The following is a 24,878-nucleotide window of genomic DNA, read 5'->3' as shown; positions in this document are numbered from 1 at the left end:
CGTTCTGGCCTTGGAATCTACAAAAATTATTAGCACTAATACCTAGGATAATAGTAGGAACTGTAAACATAAAACATTAATAAAAATAAACTACAAAGCAAGATAAATAGTCATACGTCAGGCACAAAATGAATTGCTTTATGTTTGGCTGCTTTATGCTGCTCTGGGAAGGAATTTTTGTACAACATAATATTATGAGTACATTCTCCAGAAAGAGGTTCAGAGAGTCTGGGCTTTCTCTAACATCAGCTTTTTGCCACTGGTAGGGGCAGGATGCTTGACTAGATGGATCAGTTATCTGATTTAATAAGGTTATTACCACATACAGTTTGGTTACATACACTAAGTCTCACAATTGCATACTTTAAAGCCAGTCACATTTTATATAATGCTGTGCAACTGAAATATTCTTATGCTCATAGTGGGTTCAGTCCTGAAGTTCTCACTCAGACAAGTCTCTCACTGATTTACTCAAATAAGAACTAGAAAGAGGTCTCAATATTACTGTTTATACATAACTTACTTCATGGTATGTGTCCTCTAGCTCCCCATCATAAATCCAGCGGTAAAGGAAATTCAGGACAGGATGGGACACTAGGCCAAGAATATGTTGTACCAGGGATCTCATATAGGGATCTCCTGTTTTAGTGTAGGCATGAACAGCTGATGCTAGCTCACCACCTTTTCTTCCTAAGTGGAAAAAAGCAGACATGTGAAGGAAAGAGCAGGTTCTGATTGTATACTTCACACTTCAAAAATAAAACTCTTCAGGTCTTGATGATTAACTGTTTGCCTGTCCATCTTGGAGTTTGTTATACAGCAATTTTAAATCCAGTGAAGATAAATGTACAGGCTATGCCTACAATGCACACCACTTGCAGTGATATTTAGGCATGTGTAGCTACATGCTGTGGAGAAAAGCAGGCTGCAGTCACACTTAACATCCTCTTTCAAAATGGCTGTCATTTCTCATTGTTCTCTGTGGCACTCAGGCCATATGATTTCTTCCATTAAGAATCTGTTTCAAAATGGCCATAGCTTCCCATTGTTTCCAATGAGTGTGAAGCCAAGCTGCCCTAAGGGAAGACTATGTACCCTCTATTCCAGGATGAGCAGAGGAATACTCAGACCCACTGAAAGCAATGGAAGATGGCAGCCATTTTGAAAGAGGGTAGCTTTCAAAGTAGGATATTCATCTTCAGGCTCCACAGAGTCAGAAATTTTCAGTTATGAAAAACATGAAAAATTTGCCATTAACCCTAAATTTTTTTTCCAAATGTACCCTATACAAGAGATTTCAGGGAGTTTTCGTTAGATGGGCAGTTTGAAGAATCTGCATTATTCTAAGAGGAAAGCTTCCATTTATGCACATATAGCTTGGTAACCGGCAACAACAGAAAAGGAAACAAAATATATAATAATTTAAATGTGTTTTTAGTAAATAAGTTTACAAAAGTGTGTGAGAGTATTACTATAGTTATGTAATTATCTGTTTAAAATGCTGAAGATAGTCTGATGGATCTACTGCTTACAGACTTGTTTCAATGACAAGTGAATGTTTTTACCTGGTCTTCATCCAGCCACATCACTACCAGAAATCTACTCAGTTTAATCTCAAATATAATTAATTTAATATAACTGACATCCATGCCTGGCATGCACAATCACTTTTGAAGTTACAAAACTTTAAAATATAAAGATATGTATTTCAAAAATAACATACCTTGACAGTGATCAACAAGTGCTGCAAGTGTCTTGAGTCTTATTTTAGGATCATATGTCCAGACTAGAAGACGACGAAGCGTTAAACTGCTCTCAAGTCCCAAATTTACACCCTGATCATCTTCAAGTTGCAGCTGATCAAATTAACACACACAGACACAGTCAAATCACAGCATTTAAGTACTGGCAGTGAAACAGATATTCTACATTTTTTGTTCCAAAGTTAGTTAAATGAAAGTAGTCAACATACACATTTTGTCGTAAAATACTTAGGCTGAAACTTCACAGACTGATATGAGAAGAAACCAAGAATCAAGTTTAGAAAGCACAGAGTAAAATGTAAAAATAATGGATCTGACAGAGGAAAGAGGGCAGTGAAGACAGGAGGTAGCGAGTGTGCAACAGAAGTATCAGAGAGCTTGATGAATACAAAGACAGTGACAGGCAGAGAAGCAATGCTGAAAGATAGCAGGTAGTGATCAGAGAGGGTATTCAGAGAATGAGTGGCAAAAACCAAATGTGTAAAAAAGAATATGGAGAGCGATAGAGTAAGTAATGAAGTTTCTACCATGACAACAGCAGCTTCATCCTAATTCTGTGTGGGACAAATTCTGTTGACATTTTCGTTCAAAAGTCATCAGAACAAAGCAAATAAGTTAACTACAAAGTTCAAAGATGGTGTCCTACTAATGTATATAAGAGTAAGTCACTTCTGAAAATGGAACTTAAGTGCTTTTGAAAGTTTTACTTCAAATCTAATGAATAGTACTTAATTAAGTTGTGAATTGAATTCCATGTGGCTGTTCTGCAAATCTTCCCAATGGGCATCTGCTCAAAACATACAACAGAAGCAGCTGTACCATATTTGGGTGGGCGCCAACCCCTATTATTAAGGGGACGCTTGACTGAGAATACACAAGCAAATACAGGAAGAAATACATGGCTGTAGAGTGGAAGAAACCACTGGACACTTGTACAAGATGATGATGCGTCAAAATTGGAGCTAAATGGACTTTCAAGGATAGGACTAACTCCTTGAAGGGTCGTAAACAATCCATATCAGGGACCACAAGAGGATCCTGGAACAACACCTATAGTAGTCACCCAAATGGAGAAACTCTTCCATCTCTGACCCTAGTCCTTGGGAATGGCAAATGTATGAGCTATACTGTCCAGTAGATCTTGGGACTGATTAAATTAATCTGGCAGGGATACTACAGAGTAACATATATCACCACCAGATGATCCAGCTATGGTAATATCACCAACAGGGACTCCATCAAAAGGAACATCATGACTATCCTCCCTGCTATATTGGAAACAGGGGAGAAAGGTGGCAGACTGGCATTGCATCACAGTTTGCTGTTGGTGGAATCAATGCCAATGACATTTGAAACAGGGTCAATAGTTGTAGTGCTTGTAGGGAGGACCACGACAACATATATAAAAAGCAAAAAGAAATTTAAGTTCTGAGAGCACAGAGGGCTGAATATCCCTTGAACTGAAGGGGTGAATAGTACTCAGGTCACTGGACAGTTGCAGAGCTAAAAGGAGATCCTTGTCATTACTGACTAGGAATTCCAGAGCAGACAGATCAGGACACTGTTCAGAGGATGAAAGATGAATCAAAGAAGCAAGAATTCTCTTGAAAGGGAGGTCCTCAATGGTTTGCTGCACCTCTAAAGGAATCCTGAAAGCCTATAACCATGCTGCTCAGTGCATGGCCCAGTGGGATCAAGGTAAAAGCTAAAGCTCTTTTAATATTTAGAATATGAAACTTTCCTTCATTTTTACTTCCATGAGGCTTTGGAAAGGAAGTCAGTAAATAAATTGTTTAGTTAATGTGAAAACTGGAAACCATTTACATGATGAACTTTGGGTGAGTTTGAAGGTAAACTTTGTCTCTAAAAAAAGATTGTATAAGCTGGTTCTGATACTAACACTTGCAATTCCCTTATTCTCTTGGCTGAGGTGAAAGAAACAAAGAAAGCCACCTTCACAGAAAGGAGTAACAGAGAACAAGTTGCCAGTGGCTCAAAAGGGCGAATCCATCAACTTTGCTAGAACTAAATTTAAGGTCCACAGGGGGACCAGGCTGTGTACCTGTGGATATAATCCACCCAAACCCTTCAGAAACCTAATTGACACAGGGTTTGAAAAAAGCGAGCAGTTATCCACAGGGAGGATGGAAAGCTGAGATAGTCCCTCATAGTCCACCTGGCAGATAACAGCTAACCCTTGTTTTGGAAACAAAAGATGGTCCAATAGATGGTGAACAGGAGATCAAACCAGGGAAATGCCTTTCTGTGTGGACCAAATAGAGAAGCTTTTCAATTTAGCAAGGTAAGTAGTCCTCGTTGTTAAAAGAACTTCCTGCACTCTCTTAGAGCAACCTCCTTCTAAGAGTGCTACCCATGAAGAATCCATGATGTCAGGTGGAGGGCCTGCAAGCTGGGATGAAGAAGGTAGCAATGGTCCTGGAGATCACATCCCCATCTTGTGGGAGTGAAAGTGAGGTCTGACCAATAGGGCTAGTAGAGTCAAGAGCCAATATTGATGGAACTGTGATGGGGCTATAAATATAAGCATGATCTTATTTTACTTTGGACAGGACAAGACAACACCTTGGGCAGGCGCGGAATTGAAGGGAAGGCATACATCAGGTCCTAGACCAGGATAGGAGTACAGCATCTGCCAACTCAGGCCTGTGGATTGCTCAGGAACAAAAATTATGACAATTTTTGTTTGCTCTTGTTGCATATAGGTCCCCACCCACATCTGAAAAATGGACATCTCTGGACCAAAAGACCACTAATGGTGACTTGCAAATAACCTGTTTAGGTGATCTGCTGGCAATGCAGAAAATCCAAAGCAGAATCGCCTCTTGGCAGAACTTCATCGACTGGGCCCCCCTTGTTTACCTCGAACATAGCTGCTGTGTTTTCTGTGAGCACCACAAATTCTGCCCTTTGCTTTGTGAAAGGAAGCCAAACAAACAGATAGGCCTGAAGCTCCCTGATACTTCTTTGGGGCTGTACATCTTGGATAGATCAAAGATCTTGTGTGTGAAAGGACCCAAGGTACTCCCCAAACTAGATCTGATGCATCTGAGACTTATGATGAGTGTGTATTGTGCACAAGCAAAGAGAATTCCCATGTAAACATTCATGGAGGATTCTATCCACCAGTGCAAGGAGGACAAGTCCTGAACAGATATATGTACTATATCCACATGATGACAGGCCTGTAAATACACCTAAACTAGCCAGCCTTGTAGCTCCCTGAAGTGTGGCCTGGTATGCTACACCATGTAATTGCACGCCGCCATGTGCCCTAGAAGCTTGAGGCACTTTCATACTGTATTGACAGGATGAGCCTTCAAATTTAAATCTAAATGTCCTGCATTGTTGGCCTTTATAGAGTCCAGGACTACCCCAATAAATTTGATCCTCTGTACAGGAGTCAGGGTACATTTCTCCATACTGGTTAGGAGCACCACACGTCAAAAGTGGATTCTATAGTGGCCAGAGACCTGGACCGGTTTCTTATTAGCCAGGGCTGGCTCACACTGACCGTGCGATTCGGCGGCAGTCGATGGGAGTTACGCAAACTACACGGAGTAGTTTGCCTAACTGACGTCGACTGCTCAGCTTCCCTTCTGTGCGCTGTTCACACTGCGCTGAGCCGACGGGAACAGCGTTCCCATCAACTCAGCGCTATGCTACTTGAGGGGGTGGACTTACTCAGTCGACTTTCTGATCGATTGAGCAGGTCTCACTGGCCGCTCAATCGATCCTGAAAGATAGATCTGGCGGCGGCGATTTTGCCGCCGTCAGTGTAAACGTAGCCCCAGTCATCTATACAAGGGGAATACGAACACAAGGAGCTACTGACGGAGCAAAGAGCAGCACTTTAAATTGGTAGTGAATCTGTTGATCACAAACCTGAGGAATTTTCAGTGGCTCTGGTGAATTGCCATGTGAAAATAAGCATCTTTTAAGTTGAGAGCAGCATGTCAGTCACCGAGATCTAGGGAAGGGATAATAGAAACTAGAGTGATCATCCAGTATTTTATTTTCTTTAGGAATTTGTTTAGCTGACTTAGCACTAAAAAAAGACCTGACACACACATCCTTTGCTTTCAGGATTAGGGAGTATTGGCAATAAAATCCCCCCTCGCCCGAGCAACAAGGGAACTTCCTCTATGGCTCCCACAAGAAAGAGAGATTGGACCTCCTGAAGTACACGTTCTCACGAGAGCGGTCCCTGAAAAAGGACAGAGAAAGGGGATAGGAAGTAGGGAGAGAAATAAATTGGAAGGTGTATCCCAGTTCCACCATGCTTAGGACCCACTGATCCATGATAATGTGGGACGATGTGGGCCCAAACACTCAAGAAGTGGGATAGATAGTTGGCAAAGATTGGGATGGAGAAAGATGGTACACTGGGGAACGGTAGACTGCTCTCAACCCGCGGGTCAAAATGTTTGTTAAAAGGACCCAGTTTGCCTAGATAAACTGGCAGTTGCAGAAGAGGAGGGAGGAGAAGGATGCCTCTTGTAACTTTTGCCGTGCTTTCTGGACAGGTCCTGGGTAGAAGGCATGAAAGCCAGAAACCACTGGGACTGCTACAGCTGGAATTGCTTTCTTTTTGTTGCTGGCATAAATCACCAGAGACTAAAGGTCACTCTTGAATACTTAAGACTACACTGCCTCTTGTCAGTCTTTTCGGAAAGGAGTGAGGGGCCTTCAAATGAGAGGTCTTGAATGACTTGTTGAACCTCTGGGGGAAGACCTGGCAATTGCCATCAAGAGGAGTTGCACACAGTGATGACAGAAGCCATAGCTCAAACTGCAAAGGCTGACACATCTAGACTTGCCTGCAAGGCTGTTCTGGCAATTAACTTTCCCTTCACCACCACAGCAGTGAACTCCTCTTTTACCTCCTCCAGAAATTGGTCCTTAAATTTCAGGATATTATCCAAAAGACTAAAATTGCACTGACCCCAGCAGAGACTACTGGTTTGCTATTCTAAGCTGTAAACCTCCAATGGAATAAAGCTTCCTTCTGATAGGTCCAGCTTCTTTGTTTCTTTCCTTTTTGGTGTTGAGATCTGGTGTCACTGCCTCTCTTTTTCATTAGCAGCAGAGACTATCAGGGAGCCAAGAGAAGGATTGTTATAAAAGTGTTCAAATCCCTGCAAAGGGATGTAATAACCTCTCCCCACCCTTTCTGCAGTGGGAGACCAGGGAAAATTGGGTCTGCCATAATATCCTGCCACACTCCTGGATAGCCTCATTAATAGGGAGTGCTACTGTAAATGGTCCCGCCTAGGCTAAAATGTCCAACCAACTTGTGAGACTTTTTCTGTACCTCTTCCGGTTGGATGTCCAGAGCTGCAGTCACCCTCCTCTAAAATCATGAGGGGGGATAAGCATTGGGTGGGAAGTAAGGGGAGGGAATCATCAGATGAAGAAGAGGCAACTAAGAATTGTGATGGTGGAGCCTCCTGAGTCTTCTACAGGAGAATCCAGACATAGTTCCCTGTGCATGGCACTACTCCCCTCTCTCTGTTGGTGATGACCCTGTTGTAGATGCTCCTAATGCTTAGAAGGGTGGGAAGGGAGTGGAGATACTCTAGACTGTGGAGGGAACCCCCAAGGGTTCCAAAAGGGCCACTGATATGGAGATGCAACCCAGTTATGTCCAGACCACTTGTCCTTTGAATGCTGAAGCTGTGCCCGCTATCATGGTAGGTAGGCACCCTGTGAGGCTGCTGAACGTATTTAAGCTGAGACACACACGAGCCAACCTTGGAGTCTGATGAAAAGTCCACTTCCTCAGACTAAAAGGGAGCTAATCCTGTGGGTACTGGAAAGATTGGTTCTGAGCCTGAAGATGGAGGTACCGTTGAGATCATCACTGGCTTCCCTCTAGAGGGAATCCTCCTGAGTGATGCACTAACTGTAGCAGCCATTGGTAATGAATGGTGTGTCAGGGCTGGAGCCAGAACCATTTAGATATGTGTGCCAGACACCAGTACCAAGTGGGAGTCCTGAATAGTTGGGGAAACCATAACCGACAAGTTCAACAATTCCTGAGCTGCCTGATAAGCCTCAGGCATAGATGGCACTGGAAAGGGCTCTACAGTACCAAAAGCTGTATCAGTACTTTAGGAATCGATCTAATGGGCCCCATCCTAGACTCCTGAGTCAGCGACCCCTCTTGGCTTAAGGACTGTTTCTGGGAGTGCCTCTCAGCGCACCTCTGTATCCTTGCCTCCACTTCAGTGCTTTCACTGAAGATTTAAGATCCTAGCACTGAGTCTTTAAACTTGCCTTTTATTCAGTACAGGTGATGAAGATCTGCCTCTGAACTCAGTCAGATTAGGGGGAGACTTCTAACATATGCGGACATGCTTGGTATGTGCTCTGAGCAGGAAGGCTCCGATGGTGGGCAAAGCACAGACTCCATAAGCAGATACTTCAGTCTGGCTGTCCTGTCTTTCTTTGAGCAGGGTTTGAACCCCCTACAAATCTGACATTGGTCACTCACATGCACCTCCCCCAGAAACTTAAGGCAACTGGGGTGCAGGTTACTCATTGGCATAGACTTATTACATGAGTGTCAGGACTTGAAGACAGGAGAACAAGGCATGAATCCATGCTACTAAATGGAAACAGGTGAATCCATGCTACTAAATACTAATCTAATCTAAACTTACTCTTATATCTAAACTATGTACAAAAACTCTAAACTAGTCTAAAACTAACGTAACAGGTGCTATTTACACTAGAGGGCAGAACTTATAAACACAAGAATAGCAGTTCCAACAACCATCATGGGCAGAAGAAAAGGAGTCAGCTCTGCTCATTATACTCTGTACAGTGGCTCTAGGCTGCAGAGGGCACTCACACCTCCCCGACAGGTGCTGCTGAGGGAAAAATCTCCAACAACTGTGCACAAGGCGCAAACACACCTACAGTGCACTGGACACATACAATCACTCAGAGAAGAAGGTGACATTCTTCTGCAGAGCTCCTGATGAACCTTAAAGACATCATGATGATGCCTGTAGAGGTAGTAAGGTAGAAAATTCTCTAAGTTCCTCCTGTGGTACCAAGTGAGATTGTGGCTACAGGACAGGTGGAAGAAAAACCTCGGCTGCAGCATCCACTGGTTGATTGGTACCAACCCTGACCAATTTGTCAGTACTGATAGGAGAAGGCTCCATCTTAGATTTACTAGAGTGAGGGATTAGTGAAGTAGAAACTAGATGTTAGAGGCATTCCACACGGCATCCAATAGGACCACTAAGGGGGCTGGAATGATACCAAGCACTCCTGGCCCAAGCTTCCCAATCTATAGCCTAAGTCATCTTGGAACTCCACCAATGAGCATGGGAATAGAAGTGGAAGGAAGCTTTAGACTCTCGGTACCAGGGCACCCAAGAGCCAGCAGTCCAAGGGCTATTGTGGGGTGGTACCGGGATTTGACCTCAGTGATCACGACCAAGATGTACATTGGGGAGACGGTACTAGAAGCAGCACAGATGGCTTCCTAGCCTGGCAATGTGCATCGTGGAGGAGTTGGTACTGACCCCAAAGATGCAGGAGTAGTGAATTGCCTTCCTTGGCCCTGTATCAAATGTAGTGCTCCAGTGTTGATGGTCTCAATTGCCGTGCTGATCTCACATGAGGATCCTTGGTTTGAAGCAGGAGAAAGACAGTACCAACAGGCACAGCAAGTCAGAAGCCTATGCCATCGCCAGGAGAGTGGTTGGAACATAGGCTGTTGACCCGCAGGAATTAAGGACTGCTTTATCATCATCAATAAAGTAGCCAGTCTCAACAGTCCCTGAGAGGGCACTAGAGTCAACAGCTCAGCTCTGTCCAGATGGATGAGTTGGTACCAGGGAATGGCAAGCCAAAGGGCGCGCTCTACCAATAGCAGGCCAGATTTCTGTGGAGGACTCCCCAGCCCTAGACTTTGAAGGACCAGTACTGAATTATTTTAATGTTTTGGAGGTCATGACTGTGCACAAGCACCAGACTTCAAAGACAATGCATCTGGCAACGGTGATCTGCTCTCCTGGTAATGCCAGGGAAACACTTCAAGAAGGGTTGCTGAAGGGTAACCCTTCAATGACCAACGACATTCCAAAGCCAGTCTCTCGTCTGCCTTCACCAGGATGTAGTGGAGATGCTCCTCCCTGAGTTTCTTTGTCTTGCTCTTAAAACCACGGTAAATGAAGCACCTGTCTCTAATGTGACCCTCACCCAACCATTTCAGACAGCAAGAATTAGGGTAACTGATGGGCACAGGTTTTCTGCAGCCCATGCAAGGCTTGATCTCCAGGGACCTAGGTATAGGTCATCCCAGTATTGGGTGGGGCCCAGAGGCCCTGTTAAGCAAACATTAGTTGGAAACTAAAATAATCTAAATAAAATGCTAAAAAAAAACCCACGAATAATAAAAATTAGAAATAAAACAAAACTTTTAAGCAAAAAAGAGAACCACTAGGTAAGTAGATCACTAGGAATACGGACACTCTGACCACAAACTTCTTTGTGAGAAGGGACTACGGATGTGGTGGGGCGACTCTACCCTTTCTAACCTCGCATCACAGCACAGGGACCTTGGTGATGGGCGAGGCCACCTCTGCAGGTACTGCTAAGGGGAATCTCTCTGGCACCGGTGTATGAGGCATGAACCCTTCTACAATGTAATGGACATATGCAAGCACTGAAAGAAGAAACATGACTTATTGTAGCTGTAACGGCACAGATGTAATAAATAAAATCAAAATGGCTGAGAATTTAAAAATTTAATGGTAACAGACTGCAAAACCAAGTGATAATTCAACCTGATCATATTCTGAAAATAAAGAATCCTCATCCATGCTTGTAGCTGTTTCCATTACTTTACACTATCTCTAAAGACATTCTAGACTTCAAAGTGACACACCTAGTTGCCAGATGCCCACAGTTAGACCCTTCACCAACCAGATTTCTGCCTTTAAAATGCTCAGATTGGATCAATTAGCTAAATAAACAGTCTACTCAAAAGTAAATCATCTGAAAAATTATTTAGTGATTTTTAAACACCATGGGGTGAACTCAAGAACAAATCAGAAGTATTAATTTACCTGGGAGTGTAAAACAGAGAGAAGCCTGTAGTATTCTTTGAGTTCCTGGTGTAAGGCTGCACAAAAACTCTGAGGAGGGGGGAAGGAAAAAAAAAATCAATACTAAAATAAATGCTATTTCCATTTTCAGTTTTATCTAGAATTTTAAAACATTGATATGAAGATCGAGTCTTTTTTTTAAAAAACCTAATTAAAATCTCTTAAAGAAAGTCAAATTAGATATTAGTCAGAGGGTTGATATTAATACACCAATTTCTGCCTCTCTCTTCAGTGTGCAGTTAACAGATATATACACTGTCAGTCAGGAAACAAGAAAATATCTGCTGGCTGCCAACTTAAATCTATTGACAGTCTAAATTCGGACATCTATACTTTAAGCAATTGGGTTCTCAAAAGATTAAAAACATGAGCAGTACAACAGCATTGTTCATATCAGTTTTATGAAGACTACAGACATCTTTGGGTGCAAGAACACCATTTGCTGTGTTTGTACAGTGCCTAGCACAAAAGGATCTCAACTCGACTGAGGCCTCTAGGCAGGACTACAATATAAATGTTAAAGAATAAAAACTAAACAAACCACAGTTAAAGCCTAGTATCCAATATAAAGAACAGATCCATATACATCATGGTCAAGTCAGTATGTTCTTGTGTGGTGCTTTGAAAGCAATTAATATTCCCACTTTGAAAATAGTTAATATTCCCTCCCTACGGTGCAGCTTGGCATTGGAACTGACAACCACTCACCATTCCTCACCTGACACTGAAGAAAGGAAGAGCAAGAATAACTAAGACTTTAAATGGTCTGAAAGGTACAAAAGTTCTCCATGATGGTGTGGTGAAATTTACAAAGGCCTGACCCAAAGTTCAATGAATTCAACAGAACAGTGGTTTTCAAACTCTCATCGCAGATACACGTGAAAAATCCCGTAACGGTGGACAACACGTTTTATTTAATATGGCTTGGCAATCTAATCATAGGTATATTATGATCCTATCTCAGATGGGGGTATGTGGTAAACTATATTATTTGGAAAGGGGTATGCAGCCTAAAAGGGTGAAAACCACTGCAATAGAAAGATTTCCATTGATTTAAATGAGCTTTGATTCAGGCACAAATCCTTAAAACTAGCAGTGGCAAATATAGCACTCCATGAGAAGCAAAAGCATCAGACCATTTCATCATCCTCTTCCAAGGCTTGAAGCGTATAGTGTAATAAAAAAAATAAGTGAACTACACTTTTCATTAAAAATTTTTCTAAAGGCAGTTGAAAACATTTTGCCAGAAATTATTTTTGATTATTTGGGTAGGAATTAATCTAGGAGAGGATATGAAATAGTGTGCTCCATTATCACTATTTTTTAATTCCGTTAACCTGGCACAGTAGGCTAATAAGATTAATTCCATTTTCAAAAACTAATTACCATTTTTGAACTGTGACAGAAATGTGTTGCTTTTTAATCTATTCAAGTGATAATTAACACTTTCTGAAATATATCTGAACTGCTTTACTAATCAAAATAAATCAGCAATTTTGATATCTCTCTTCACAAATTTGACCAGAAACAGTCCATGTCAGTAAATTTACATTAAATTTACATTCCGCAACATTATATACAGCTACAAAGTTAATTTTTTCTACTCCCCATCCTTTTCAAACTAACAGTCATATCAGCCTACAACCAAGTTAAGCAAATCCTAAATAAAAAAACTGGAGCTAACAGTACTCTGTAAATTAAACCATATAACTATTTTTTACCTTAGATATACCCCATTGGATAATTATTATTACTGACAGAAGGAAGAGAAATCCCAATTTCCTTTCATAAACTTAAGTCCCTTATCAAAAGAACAATCTCCTTTCCAGGTCAAGAGAAACATGTCAAGTCTTGACATTTGAGCCTGTCCTTTAAAATGAGTGTTCCTCTCTTCAATATGATTTTATGAGCAAGAAAGAGAAATGCAAAAGAGAATAAATGTATCCTAGTGCAAAAAGGGGTAAAGAGGAATGTACAGATTGCTAAAGAATAAAAACTCCATGACATGTAACCTTACTTACCATTTCTTCTCACTTTCTTCTTCAGCACAATTTAGTAATCTACCAAAGGAGTGCCCATTAAACTGGAGGGCAAAGTAGGGTCTTCAGTAAGATAACATTCAAAGGCACTAGTTAAATGCTATTTCTACAAATTCCTATTTTTTTATGTTAAACATTTCTAACTTCAGCATTCAAAGCATTTACAGTCATACTAGCCATCAGACTACGGTAAAATAAAATAAATTTAATAGTTTAAATATGCATTTAATGTCAAATGCAATTACTTGGTAAAATAAAGTTTTGGGATACAAAGTATGCAATGAAAAACTGGACATTATCCGAGAATTATGACACGACCTACAACACAGAAAGAAGGGGTTTCAGTCAAGGGGAAGTAGAACTTGTGCTCAAGAGAGGAATTTAAAATGATTAGCATCTCAATCCTACTTTGATATTTTCTTTGGGAATGTGTGAACATACAAGGTTAATTATATTTCACTGCTGATTATCCTGGAAAAGCAGCAACAATTAAGTAGTGTAAATGGAAAAATAAAAATTCAATGTGCAGTATATCAGACATGTATTACTAATGACTGACAGCCTAGTTTCTGATCCCCACATTTCAGTGAAAAAGATGGGTTAACAGTAACATATACGGGTGGTTCAGGCTTAAAATAAATGTGTAATTTTTTTGGGTGTGCTGTAAATAAGGACGAGGTTTTCTGAGACAGCAAATTAAAGCTTTCAACTGTACAGTATATTTGCAATATTACGTTCTTAACGCTGAGTATGTACAGCATCTGAAATTATCAGTGTTCATAAACTTCATAAAGATAAAGCATGATCTTTTGCCTACTTACTGACAGTTTGAGTAAATTATACAACTTTATCTTCACACTGGTGCCACAGAAGTCACAAAAGTGCTAGTCTCACACACAAATCATGAATGGAAAGCTACACAGATCCACTTGATTGCCTACACAGCATTCTACACAGGCCCTGAAACCTGCACTTGATGTCTGAGATATAAAACCTTTAATTTACTGAGGAATTTACATTCTCTTGTTTTGTGAAATGAAAGACTAAAACCAGAGACAGTGAAAATAAGCATAAACAGGAAACTATTGTAGAAAAGAGGGTAGGAAACCTCACCTAGAAATGAGGGGAGAATCTGAAAAAATTAATATATTAACACTGCCACATAAAACATGGATGTCTGTATTAGCCTTTAGAAAATATATATATATATATATATATATATATATATATATATATTGCTGTTCAGAATGAAAAGACAGTTACAAGGGGACAGAATAAAAATTATAGAAAAGTAGAAAGCACCGTAGTGTCTCTACTGACCTCAAGAAAAATTAGATTGAAGGGAGGAGTACTTCACTTTCTTTGCAGATTAAGTAGGATGTTATGGCTAGAGGCAGGGACAACATTTCTGACGACTCAGAAGGGATAATATCCAGTTTTACAGAGGGAGCAAATGAGAGGAAACGGGAATGCCTTAGCGGTAAATGTGGTTTTAGGTTTTACAGCAGCTGTGAAGTTACTGCAGACTACAAATCATGGTGATGGAACCTATAAAAACAAAAATTGACATTCTTTTGATGTTGCATTCAAAAGAAATGGCAGCGGGTAACCGGTAATTTGCATTTATCCTCAGTAATACTGTATTTTATTTAACATCAATGAACATCATCTAGTCAAGAGTATTCCCTTATACATTTTTCAGGGGAGAACTACAAAGCAAAGCAGAATATTTCTCCCTAACAATGCACTTTAATTAGCTCAGAGATGCCAATGGCCATTCCTGGATTTTATTTTATTTTTTAATACAAATAGGAAACTTTAAAAAATTAAATCTATGGAGGAAGCATTCCCAACTGCATATAGAAGGGCAAGATTGCTTCATAGGACTAGCAAGAATGAATCCTATTATGACTTGGCGGAGAGCTCCCTTACCCTACACCCAGACTTTGGATCATAACCAAGAACTATCCACATAAGAGTAAATCAAATGACATTGAAGGACCCCAAGTTATGAATTCTCCAGAGTCTCCCCACCATTCCAGTACTGCATTTTTAGAATCAGCAGTTCCTAAAAAGAATGAAACCAAAATATTGTAATCTAGCCAATTTTGTATCCAACATACCTGTCCTACAAGCCCAAAGGCACGATCCAAGCTCCTCTGGTCTGTGTATCTTCTTATTTTATTGTGTAGCCATCCTAACTCTGAGAGTCTGCTTGTTGTATCTCTGAGTGATTTGGACAGGCTCACCTACAAATTTTGCAAAGGAACAATAGCTCATTATGTCTGGATTAAAAAAAACAAACCCTCACTATTTTTCAAAGTATCTCTTTTCTCTATGCAAAGCAAACTCATTTAGTGAATGTCATTCATCCTGTACCCTGAATGAAACAGGGATTCTGTGAGAAAAAAAAACACGTGATCATGTAATTAAAGACTATCATATACACACAAGGAGGCCACATTCAGAGTGAACAAGCAATGTTAATTCTGGCATTTCTTAACTTCAGAATGCTTGACTTTGCAACCTTAATGTTCTTTTAACATAGGTTTTTAATGAAATGTCCTACTTCTTAAAAATGCAAACCAGAAACACAAAAATTCCATCATGTGAAACTATAAAGAACCCCAGGTAGGTAGGCAGAGGTGGAACCTTCAGATCCACAGACCTCTACTACTTCAACTAATGAAGTAAAAGGTAGCAGCAGTAAGCTATTATCCTCCTTGTGGACCAACCACTAAAAGTGGATGAGATGCACACTTTGTCAGTAGGATTCACAGCTATTTAGACAGCAGAGACTCAGGAATCCAGAGTTCAATTCCAAAACATGGATGGAGAGCATGTTCTTCGTGATCATCGACCCTTCTACTCTGATCTTATAGCATACACCTCCCTAGCTTGTCCTGGTCTGCTCCAGTTATCCTTATCCCCCTTATCACTAGTCTGCCTGTCTCCTCTAGCCTGCCTCTGTCCCATCCAGGTTCTGCCCCTTCTGTATTTGTCAGGCTGCTTCCTTCTCCACATTGTTTGACTACCAACAAGAGGTGCAGAAAGCACAGGAGAGATGTTCTCCTTGTTCTCAGTTTTGGTGCTCTTCGCCCCAGCAGCTGGGAAGAACAACTGCAGGGAAAGTCCTGGTCAGCCCTAGGCTGGAATACACTCAGTGTAAACAAAAATCTTTGGAGAATTTAGCTGCCAAATGCTAGCAAGTCTCTGAGCATTTGCCAATGGCCATATTCAGAGGCTTATAACCCAAGCAGACCTGGTGCATTTTCATGGATGCATTTTCACAGCAAAAGGCATCTGACTGTATAATCCCTGCCCTGCCAAATTTCAAGACCCTGCTTTTAATCCTAGAGATGCTACAGCTTCTCTGTGAAACAGTGGTAAAACTAACATTTACAAAACATGCATTTTGCCCTTTGTTCCCATAAATGGCTGAACATGTTTTGTAGAAAAAATACAAAACAATTAAAAAAAAAAACTCAGCATGGAAAATTTCATCCCGAACGGTTGTAGTTTGGCAAAGTTACAAGTAACTGAGAGCAGGGTTAACTATAAGTGGAACTGGCAGCTTCACCCATAACTTTACCACAAGAGATAACAAGAGCAAGACATTTAGAATTCCACAAGCAAGAGCACTTGGTGAGGAGTGATTGCTGCTCATGACCCCCAGTGATGTATAAGAGGAAAGAGCAAAAGCAGCTTAACTGGATTACATCCACACAAGCTAAATCAAATGTAGGACTCCACATGCTCCCTAAGAGCTGAATGTAACCAATGGGCCTAACAATATTAATATAGATATTTGACCTTTGTCTATATATATTCTAGAGTTCTGAAAGTGTTTTTTTACTCTGAAAAATGACCATGTACAAAATACATTTTCTTACTGAATAAACATGCTCCTCTATGTATTCAGACACATACCCGCTCCCCTCATGGGCAAACGTAAGTTCTGACTACTTTTTAAATTTGATTGGTAATGCACACTTAACAAAACTACAAGCAAAAGAATTGGATTCCATTCTTTTTTGTGTATTAAAACTGCTTAATAATTTTGTCACTGAGGGCAAAACCCAAAGACATTGCGGCTGCACAGATGTAAATGAAGGCATAATTCACTAAGCAGAACCTTTATTACTGGCAATGATGCATATGAAGGGAAGAACCCAGCTTCACTCTCAGCACAGATTGGAGTTTCTAGAGAGAAAGCATTGGTGAAGTTTGCAGGCTCTGTATTTTGCAAAGGCAGAAGGGAAGCTTTGTAAATGCAAGCTCCTGAGACAGATTTACCTGGATATGAAAAATCTCCCCAATTATTGTTTGCATACCTGATCATCTCATGAAAGGGCAGTTTCTGAATTCCACATTTCCAGACCCCAAAGCAAAAGAACAACATAACACCCCAACACACATACAAAACTGGGCCTGATTTTCACATATGTTATGACTAACTCTATACTACTTCAGCAGCATGAAGTGGCCAGGAAGTAATTTTCACCCTCTATAAGATCATGTTACACTGCCAGAGCAGCAAACAGTGGTCTTAACTTAGATGAGAATCAGACCTATCATCCTTCATTTGAATAAACACTTAAAGTCAGTTAAAGGACTGTCACTATATTCATGCTATAGGCAGCATCCATCAGCTACAGAGTGTAGAGGGAGTGTTAAGGCAAGCTGGTCCACTGCTCACCCCATCTTCCCCCATTCCACCCCACCCACCCACTCCACTTGTCTGGCTCTTTTCTCCAACAATACATACATACTCTAGTCTCCTTGCAGACTCAAAATGTTGATCCTTCATCTCTCTGGCTTCTCCAATTTCCGCTCCACCTTTAGTCTTCATTTCTCAACTCCTTGGATGCACCATTTACAACCACTGCCTTATGCTCCTCTCCTCCAGCTCCACCACAGATCACCCCAGCCCAAATCTGGCTTCCACTCTGCTTCATTGAAACTGTTCTCACCAGACCCTCATGGCTACTATTCCATCCCATTTCTCTTTGACCTTTCTGCTGCTTTTAATACTCTCCTTCATGGCTTCTTGGCCTCCACAACACTGACCTCTCCTGGTTATCTTTTTACTTCTCTGGAATTGTGTATTTTCATGGGTAGTCTTCCTATATTCCCACTTTCCTAAAGTTTGGTTTACAGCCCCTTCCTCTTCTTCTTTTACTTAGATGAGCTCATCAAATCACATAGATTCAACTACCATCTTTATAACGGCAACTTACAGACCATTCTTTCCATTCCTGATCTTTCCCCCTCCACCAAGTCTCACATCTCAGCCTATCTAGTGCCTGTTTGGATAGATCAACAGTAACAGGATCAAAAATGAACTCTTTAGTCCCATACCTGCTCACTCCCAGTCTTCTAACACTGCTGACAATACCACCATACCCCACCTCATCCCAACACCATCCAACTCCTGTCTCTTGAGCCTCACCATCATGGCGGTGTCAATATCTTGCCATTTCTGCCATAACACTTGTAAGATCAGATTTTTTTTCTTTCTATACACACAGCTAGAACACTGTCCAGACCCTCATTTCCTTAGGAGAGCCACAGACACCACCAATTTGGTCAACTTAGTGTACCCTCTGTAAACACAGACATCATACATCATTTGAAAGCTTATTATGTCTACTGTAAGATGAGGTATGATGTGGAGCTTTCAAGTAATGCTGTTACCATAAAAATGGGGATAAACTATCAATATTTTCAAATGACCATGTTGAAATATTTGCATTCATTTTTGTTAATTTAATGACTATTTATAATTTGAAGGCACAAAATTAGATTTATTTGTGAACTCAAAGCATAACAAGAATAATCATATTAAATCTGCACAAGTTTCATTAAAATATAATAGTGCTGTCACACTTCTAGTCAACATCATCTTGTTCATCATTATGATCTCTGCCAAGAGTATGTGGGTTATCACAGTCTTCATTGCCTTGTCATGTACACAGTTCTATACAGGGAAGACTATTCTGACTATAGACATAGTGATTGTGCAGCAACCCCCATTGGTACTGATACAAATAAGGTTTGCAGAAGCTCAAATGCCACTGGGTCCTTGAAGAACAGAGGAAATAATCTATCATCAACATTCTTCTATCTATGTTGCATTGGTGAACCAACACCTGGTGAGAAGACATCCAAATCTTTGTTTGCCAAGATGCTCTTTTGAGAAGCTCTTCAAAACAGTCTGACATGGTGGGAGTTTGGCTAGAGATTTGTCCTTTTTGATGGCTACACTGAGGCACAAGCAATTCATTTCTCTGTGGATCTGCTTTTCTTTCTTGCCCTGGTCAATCAGCACTGTTACCAACTTCCTTGCTGCAGAAATTGTGCCTTGTCTACCACTCTCTCCCAGTTTGGCAAGCTCTCTTAAGCAAAAAGCTCCTTATGTTTTGACAACATTAAACACAGATTCACCCACCACTATACCAAATAGGGATCAGAGTCACATCCTGTTAATGCAAGTACAGCAGAAAATATCTTGCAAAAGCCAGGAGTGAGTGCGTCACAAACTGCTTGTTAAAAGCAGGGGTAATGAGGTGATTCTCAGTCCTGGGTACCCTGAGAACTGTCAGAAATTCCCCTTTTATCCATCATGTGCAATTGCTTGTACTTACCTTCATGGCCCTTTACAGGTCTGTACCTTCCCAATTATCCACTTCTTAACACATTGCTCCCCCTAATATCCAACAATACTAGCCTCATCCACCTAGATGTGTTCCTCCCAGGATCATCTCCATCTTTCATTCCACACTGCCTCTTTAAGCACACAATGCCCTCTTTGAACTAGTTTGTAAAGCCACTTTCCTCCTCCATCTTTTTGCAGGCATTACACAAGAAGTGGCCTTGAAGATGGCTTGACCAACTGATAGGGGAAAAGTTTAGGAGCTGTTAGGTATAGCTGATCAATTGTGAGATTTTTTTAAAATTAAATTGTACTTAAAGTGCATATAAATATTGTACATTCTGATGACATCCCTTTCCCCCAAGCTTTTTTGCTTGTTCTGACTCCATTCAAAAGACAATGATAGCTACTGTACTGTACCTTTCCTTCTACTTTATAGCAGTTTTCAGAATTGCACATTTTGATGTTTTTGCCATCTATTCCCTGGAAGACGTACAAAATGTCTCTTACAAGGTTTGCTTCAGTTATTTCAACAGAGCCTAAAAAGAGAACATTGGTTTAGACTAGTTAGATTTGTAAGGATACAAAAAAGTTAGGTAGAAGCTTAAGTGAAAAACAAAAGCCTTCCTTGCATTTATTTTTAAGTTTTCCATGATGAAATTGTCTGAGGAGGCACAGAGAAAACCCATATGCCTGTATCTGAGAACATATCAAAGCAGTTCAGCCATCATATGTATGTGCTCTATACTTAGCACAACATTTCAGAGACTATAAAATGAACAGACCTTTAAACTCAACTCCATTTTGATCTTACGATCAGTGCAAGTGCCCTCAAATAAATTACTTCATGCTTTCTTGTCTGCACAGTTGAAACTTGTTTGTTGTTTCAGAGTTAATTTTTCAATAGTTTGTTTTGGAGCCAATATAGCTCATCCAGGAAAGATCACTCATTTTTACCTGTACAGTCTTTAAATCACAGGCAAGGTAAATGCAGGGAAAAAATTAAGTTATGCTCTTTTTTTTTTTTTTTTTTTTTTTTTTTTTAAAAAGAAAAGTCTAGCTCTTGATTCAGTAAAGTTTAAGGCTGGATAATCCAGTGTGTCCCCTAGTTCACAGCTCTGAAGTCCAGACTGCTTTTGTGTCTCAGTCTAGTTATCAATTACAGAAGGCAATTCAAGATAGTGAGCAGCTATTCATTCATTTCTTCATTTGCTAGGTCTTACAGTATCCTATACTTTTGTGACCCTATATGAGACTCTAAGAACAAATACATTTCAGTCTTCATGATGTTCTCAGTATCATCTAGAGAGTCTGTTTTAATAGGATGCTGCCTCTTCTGGAATTGGCAAGAGATACTTCCTGATTTGGGAGCCCCAATCCCAAAGGGTTCCTTTACCTTCTCCCTCAACTTTTGTAATAAGACATGGATATGCCTGGTTTAGACTAGGGAAGCCAGCTGGGTCAACTCAGGACACGACCTACAGAAGCCAAAAGAGGTTGGTTTCATATCAATGTCCAGAACCTGTGCTATAAGACTTATTTAACTGTAGCAAGGTTTTCTGAACACCTCACAGATAAATAAAGGTAGTCTATGTCATGCTTTAAAATACTCCCATGAGTCAAGAGGGTCCAAATTCTCAAACACAGCTAAAAAATGTTATTTGAACAAGTCTATTCACAACAGAGAAAAGGTTTTCCAAAGTCACTTAATCTGCAGAGTCATATGAACCTTCTCTCCTTTCTCCCTTCTTCAGAAAGTCAATAGTCTGGAGGAAGAAGAGAGGAACTGAGGGCATATGAAAGTGTGATGGGAGGATCTTTTCATAGTTTCAGTTAAAAAGTGCACTTTTACATCTAGCATTTCAACTGTTAGACAGCTCTAAAATATTTCAGGCAGGCCAGATACACAACTTCTGAACTGTGCATTTGCATTTCAGAGAATGCCATATAACAGTAATCAGCCTATTTATAGAGCACTATAACTATCTGTATGTTTTGTAAATGTCAGCTTCATCTATCTTCTTGATAGCTGCCTGTTCTTATATTTGGAATGTGGTTCTACTCAAAAAAGTGACTGACACTTATGTACACTCACTATAATCTGTTCCTTGTATGAATTAAGAGTCAAAGCTGGTGGTACACTGAGAAAAATAAGTTTTTACTACTTTTTAATCACAATAGCACTGAAGAGCTAACATGACGATGAGAGACTGGGTTAAATTATATATTTCCTATTGTGCATCCACAGTATTTTTAATAAAGTTCCAATTGCAAGGCCACATTCTGTCCTCAGTTACAACTATACACTCCATTTGGTCTACATAGCTTTTTTCTTAGTGGCAATGCACACAACTGAAAGAATCCAGCTTGATTTTCAAATCCAGGATAAGTTTATCTGGGCTGGCAGCTAGGACATCTTTTATTTACTAACTGACCACATTCAGGTAGTAACTGGAAAAAAGGGCATTGTGAGGCACCTCGTCTCTTTTTAGAGAAGAACTGCACTGAGCTTGTTAATACAAGAATGGGAGAGGTTTCTGAATAAAAGTAGGTGGAAAATTAACTTTCCTCAACAGCTGCTCTACAGTTGAGTTAACTAGTTAATATGGCCAAATTCTTCTCTCAGTTACATCAATGTAAATCCAGCAGTGGCTCCTTCAAAATTTATTCAGTGCATATTTACACCAATGTAACAAATAAGAGAAATTAGCCCATGGTATTTTAAAAATGACCACTATTCAATATTATCACTGCATACTGTATCAGCGAGGTGGTTAAAATACTACTTCAAGGACTTTGTATTCAGATAATTAAAAAAATAGTTTCACATTTACATACGTGAACATAAATGGTTCTGTGTGTTTTGGGGGATTTTCCCCCTTGTTATTCATTTCCCCTGAAACTTTTGGTTATCATCAGAGACTCTGCAGCTTTTAAGCGCATGTTCATTCACAATCCATCTGCTCGGATACTTGATCCTGCCGTCCATAGCAATGGACTGATTCCATCCTACTTGTAATACCAAAAATAGATGACATTTGAATGAAGAGAAAAATGTCTTCAAACCAATTTTCACAATAGGTACTGAGGAATGTAGAAAAGTTACCAGCCAAATACACTGCTCTTTTGTATATGTGCTGTCTTCTGACCTTCAAATGTATTCTTGTGGGAAATTCCTCACATATTGTAACACACAATGGAACAGAAGCTACTCCCAGGAAGAGTATAAAATATTCACAACAAAGTGAGAAAATAAACTTAATTGTAGAAAAAAAATATTTAGCAAAAAGTATCGTTCTCACCGCTTGCATCCCCTTCTCGTCTTGACCTTGGCACATTGCGAGACACAGTGTTCGGAAGGCCTTTCGAGGTAGCGTTTTGTAATGAAGGCTGGCCTGAAGTTAGACTCCATGCAAGACGTGATCCCAGCTGTTGACGAAGGCAATCACCCACCCCTGGGGCTTGATAGGATTGTCTAAAAAGACAGGAAGAAAACAATGTTTAAGGAGCTGTGAATAACTACCGGTCATTTACTGGAATGAATTTATGATACACCCATGGCTTTTTTCTTTTAAAATCTATAAAGTTATAGGAAGCATTAGGGAGAGAGGTTGTGTGGTTTTTTTAAATTTTATTAATTTTCAAAAGCAACAGAAAGCACATCAAAGCAAATAAGTATGGACCAACAAAAAGTCATAGAAGTGTACAGTCTCATGAATAAAACCTCAGACTCGAAGACAGGAAAATTTTAGACAGCACATCAGCTGCAAACTGAATAAAGCAGTACGTTATTCGCTCTGATGGTGTTAAAAAAAAAAAAAAAAGAACAAGTTACTAACCTGTCCTGTGACTGTTATTCTTCAAGATGTATTGAATATGTCCATTCCATTTTGTGTGTGCATGTGCCCAGTGCACCAGTCAGATTTTTCCTTTAGCATTACTCAGCAGGGCAGCCTATAGGCCCTCCGCTGCCTCATGCTATTTTGCGATGGCATAAAGGACAGAGCCACACCCAAACCCTCCTCGGCTCCTTCTTACTGGACAGACTCTGATGTAGAGGGGAAGAAGAGTGGGTTGTGGAATGGACATGTGCAACCCACATAGAAGAACACCAGTTAAAGAACAGGTTAGTAACCATTTTTTCTTCAAGTAACTGCACATGCCCATTTCACTGCAGCTGATTCCAAAGCAGTTCAATCTGGAGGTAGGCTTCAAAGTCAACCTGAATAATTGCTAAAGGACTACTCGTCTGAATATGGCATCATCTCTGGAATGCCAAGATACAGCATAATGAGTTGTACAAGTGTGTACTGATGACCAAGTTGCAGCTGCACAAATGTCTGTTATAGGTACTTGAGCCAAATAAGCCACAGAAGCTGTTTCAGACCTTGCAGAGAGTGTACTAACACCCAGTCTGGAGGGGTTACATTAGCAACGTCATAGTACAGATGTATGCAGGAGAAAATCTAGGATAAGATCCTCTGGGTCAAGACTGGAAGGCCTTCATCCTGCTTGCAACTGCTATGAACAGCCAGGAGAACAATCTATCTCAGTCCAACTAAAAAGCTAACACCCTTTTAACATCCAAGGTATGGATTCTCTTCAACCTTATGAGAATTTGAGGTGTGAGAGGCGCTCAGAAATTCTGGGAAGCAAATCACTTGATTGAACTGAAATTCCAATACTACTTCAGTTAAAAAATTTTGGATGTGGACGTAAGTATACTTTGTCCTTACAAGAAATTGTGTCAGGAGGGTCAGCTATCAATATTTGTAAATCTGCCACACTTCTCACAGAAATACCACCAAAAATGCTACCTTCATGGACAGATCAAATAAAGAGCAGCTAGCCATTAGTTCCAAGAGTGGACTCATCAACTTTGTTAGCACCAGATTCAAGTCCCAGTGAGGGTAAGGATTCACAACCTGGGGAATATAACCCGTCCAGACCCTTTAACAATCAAACTGACATTACATTTGAAAATACTGAGTGGCCAGCAATCGGAGGATGGAAAGTAGAGATAGTGGCCAAATGAACCTGGATGGAACTGACAGGCCTTGTTGTGTCAGGTGGAACAAGTAATCGAAAACAAAAATGTTGGATAGAGGCCCAGACTGGCAAAATGTGACCGTAAGGACAACTGTTTCCACTTCAACATGTATGCATATCTAGTAGAAGGCTTTCTGCTATTCATGTGGAGGTTTTGCACATTCTCTACATGCTCCACCTTCTGAGACATTAACAATGGGCATACAGGCCATGAAATGGAGAGCAA

At 40.4% G+C, this 24,878-nt stretch overlaps 1 protein-coding gene across 1 annotated transcript in view; it reads right to left on the bottom strand.

Annotated features, from left to right (window-relative positions):
• TUBGCP3 (tubulin gamma complex component 3) overlaps positions 1 to 24,878 on the bottom strand; it is a 113,660-nt gene that overhangs the window by 62,348 nt on the left and 26,434 nt on the right. Inside the window, exons 6-11 of the mRNA XM_067563680.1 lie at positions 22,906 to 23,078; positions 20,024 to 20,142; positions 15,072 to 15,197; positions 10,871 to 10,939; positions 1,724 to 1,856; positions 524 to 690 (exon numbers count right to left, since the gene is read on the bottom strand). Of these exons, the coding sequence (XP_067419781.1) occupies positions 524 to 690; positions 1,724 to 1,856; positions 10,871 to 10,939; positions 15,072 to 15,197; positions 20,024 to 20,142; positions 22,906 to 23,078 (787 nt within the window). The remainder of the gene's footprint in view (positions 1 to 523; positions 691 to 1,723; positions 1,857 to 10,870; positions 10,940 to 15,071; positions 15,198 to 20,023; positions 20,143 to 22,905; positions 23,079 to 24,878) is intronic.

This window comes from Emydura macquarii, unplaced genomic scaffold (genome assembly GCF_026122565.2).
Source record: "Emydura macquarii macquarii isolate MOO-44397 ecotype Brisbane River unplaced genomic scaffold, CSIRO-AGI_Emac_v2 contig_2531, whole genome shotgun sequence".
In the NCBI taxonomy this organism is placed as follows: Eukaryota; Metazoa; Chordata; order Testudines; family Chelidae; genus Emydura; species Emydura macquarii.
This window is presented reverse-complemented; position numbering and strand designations above follow the sequence as displayed.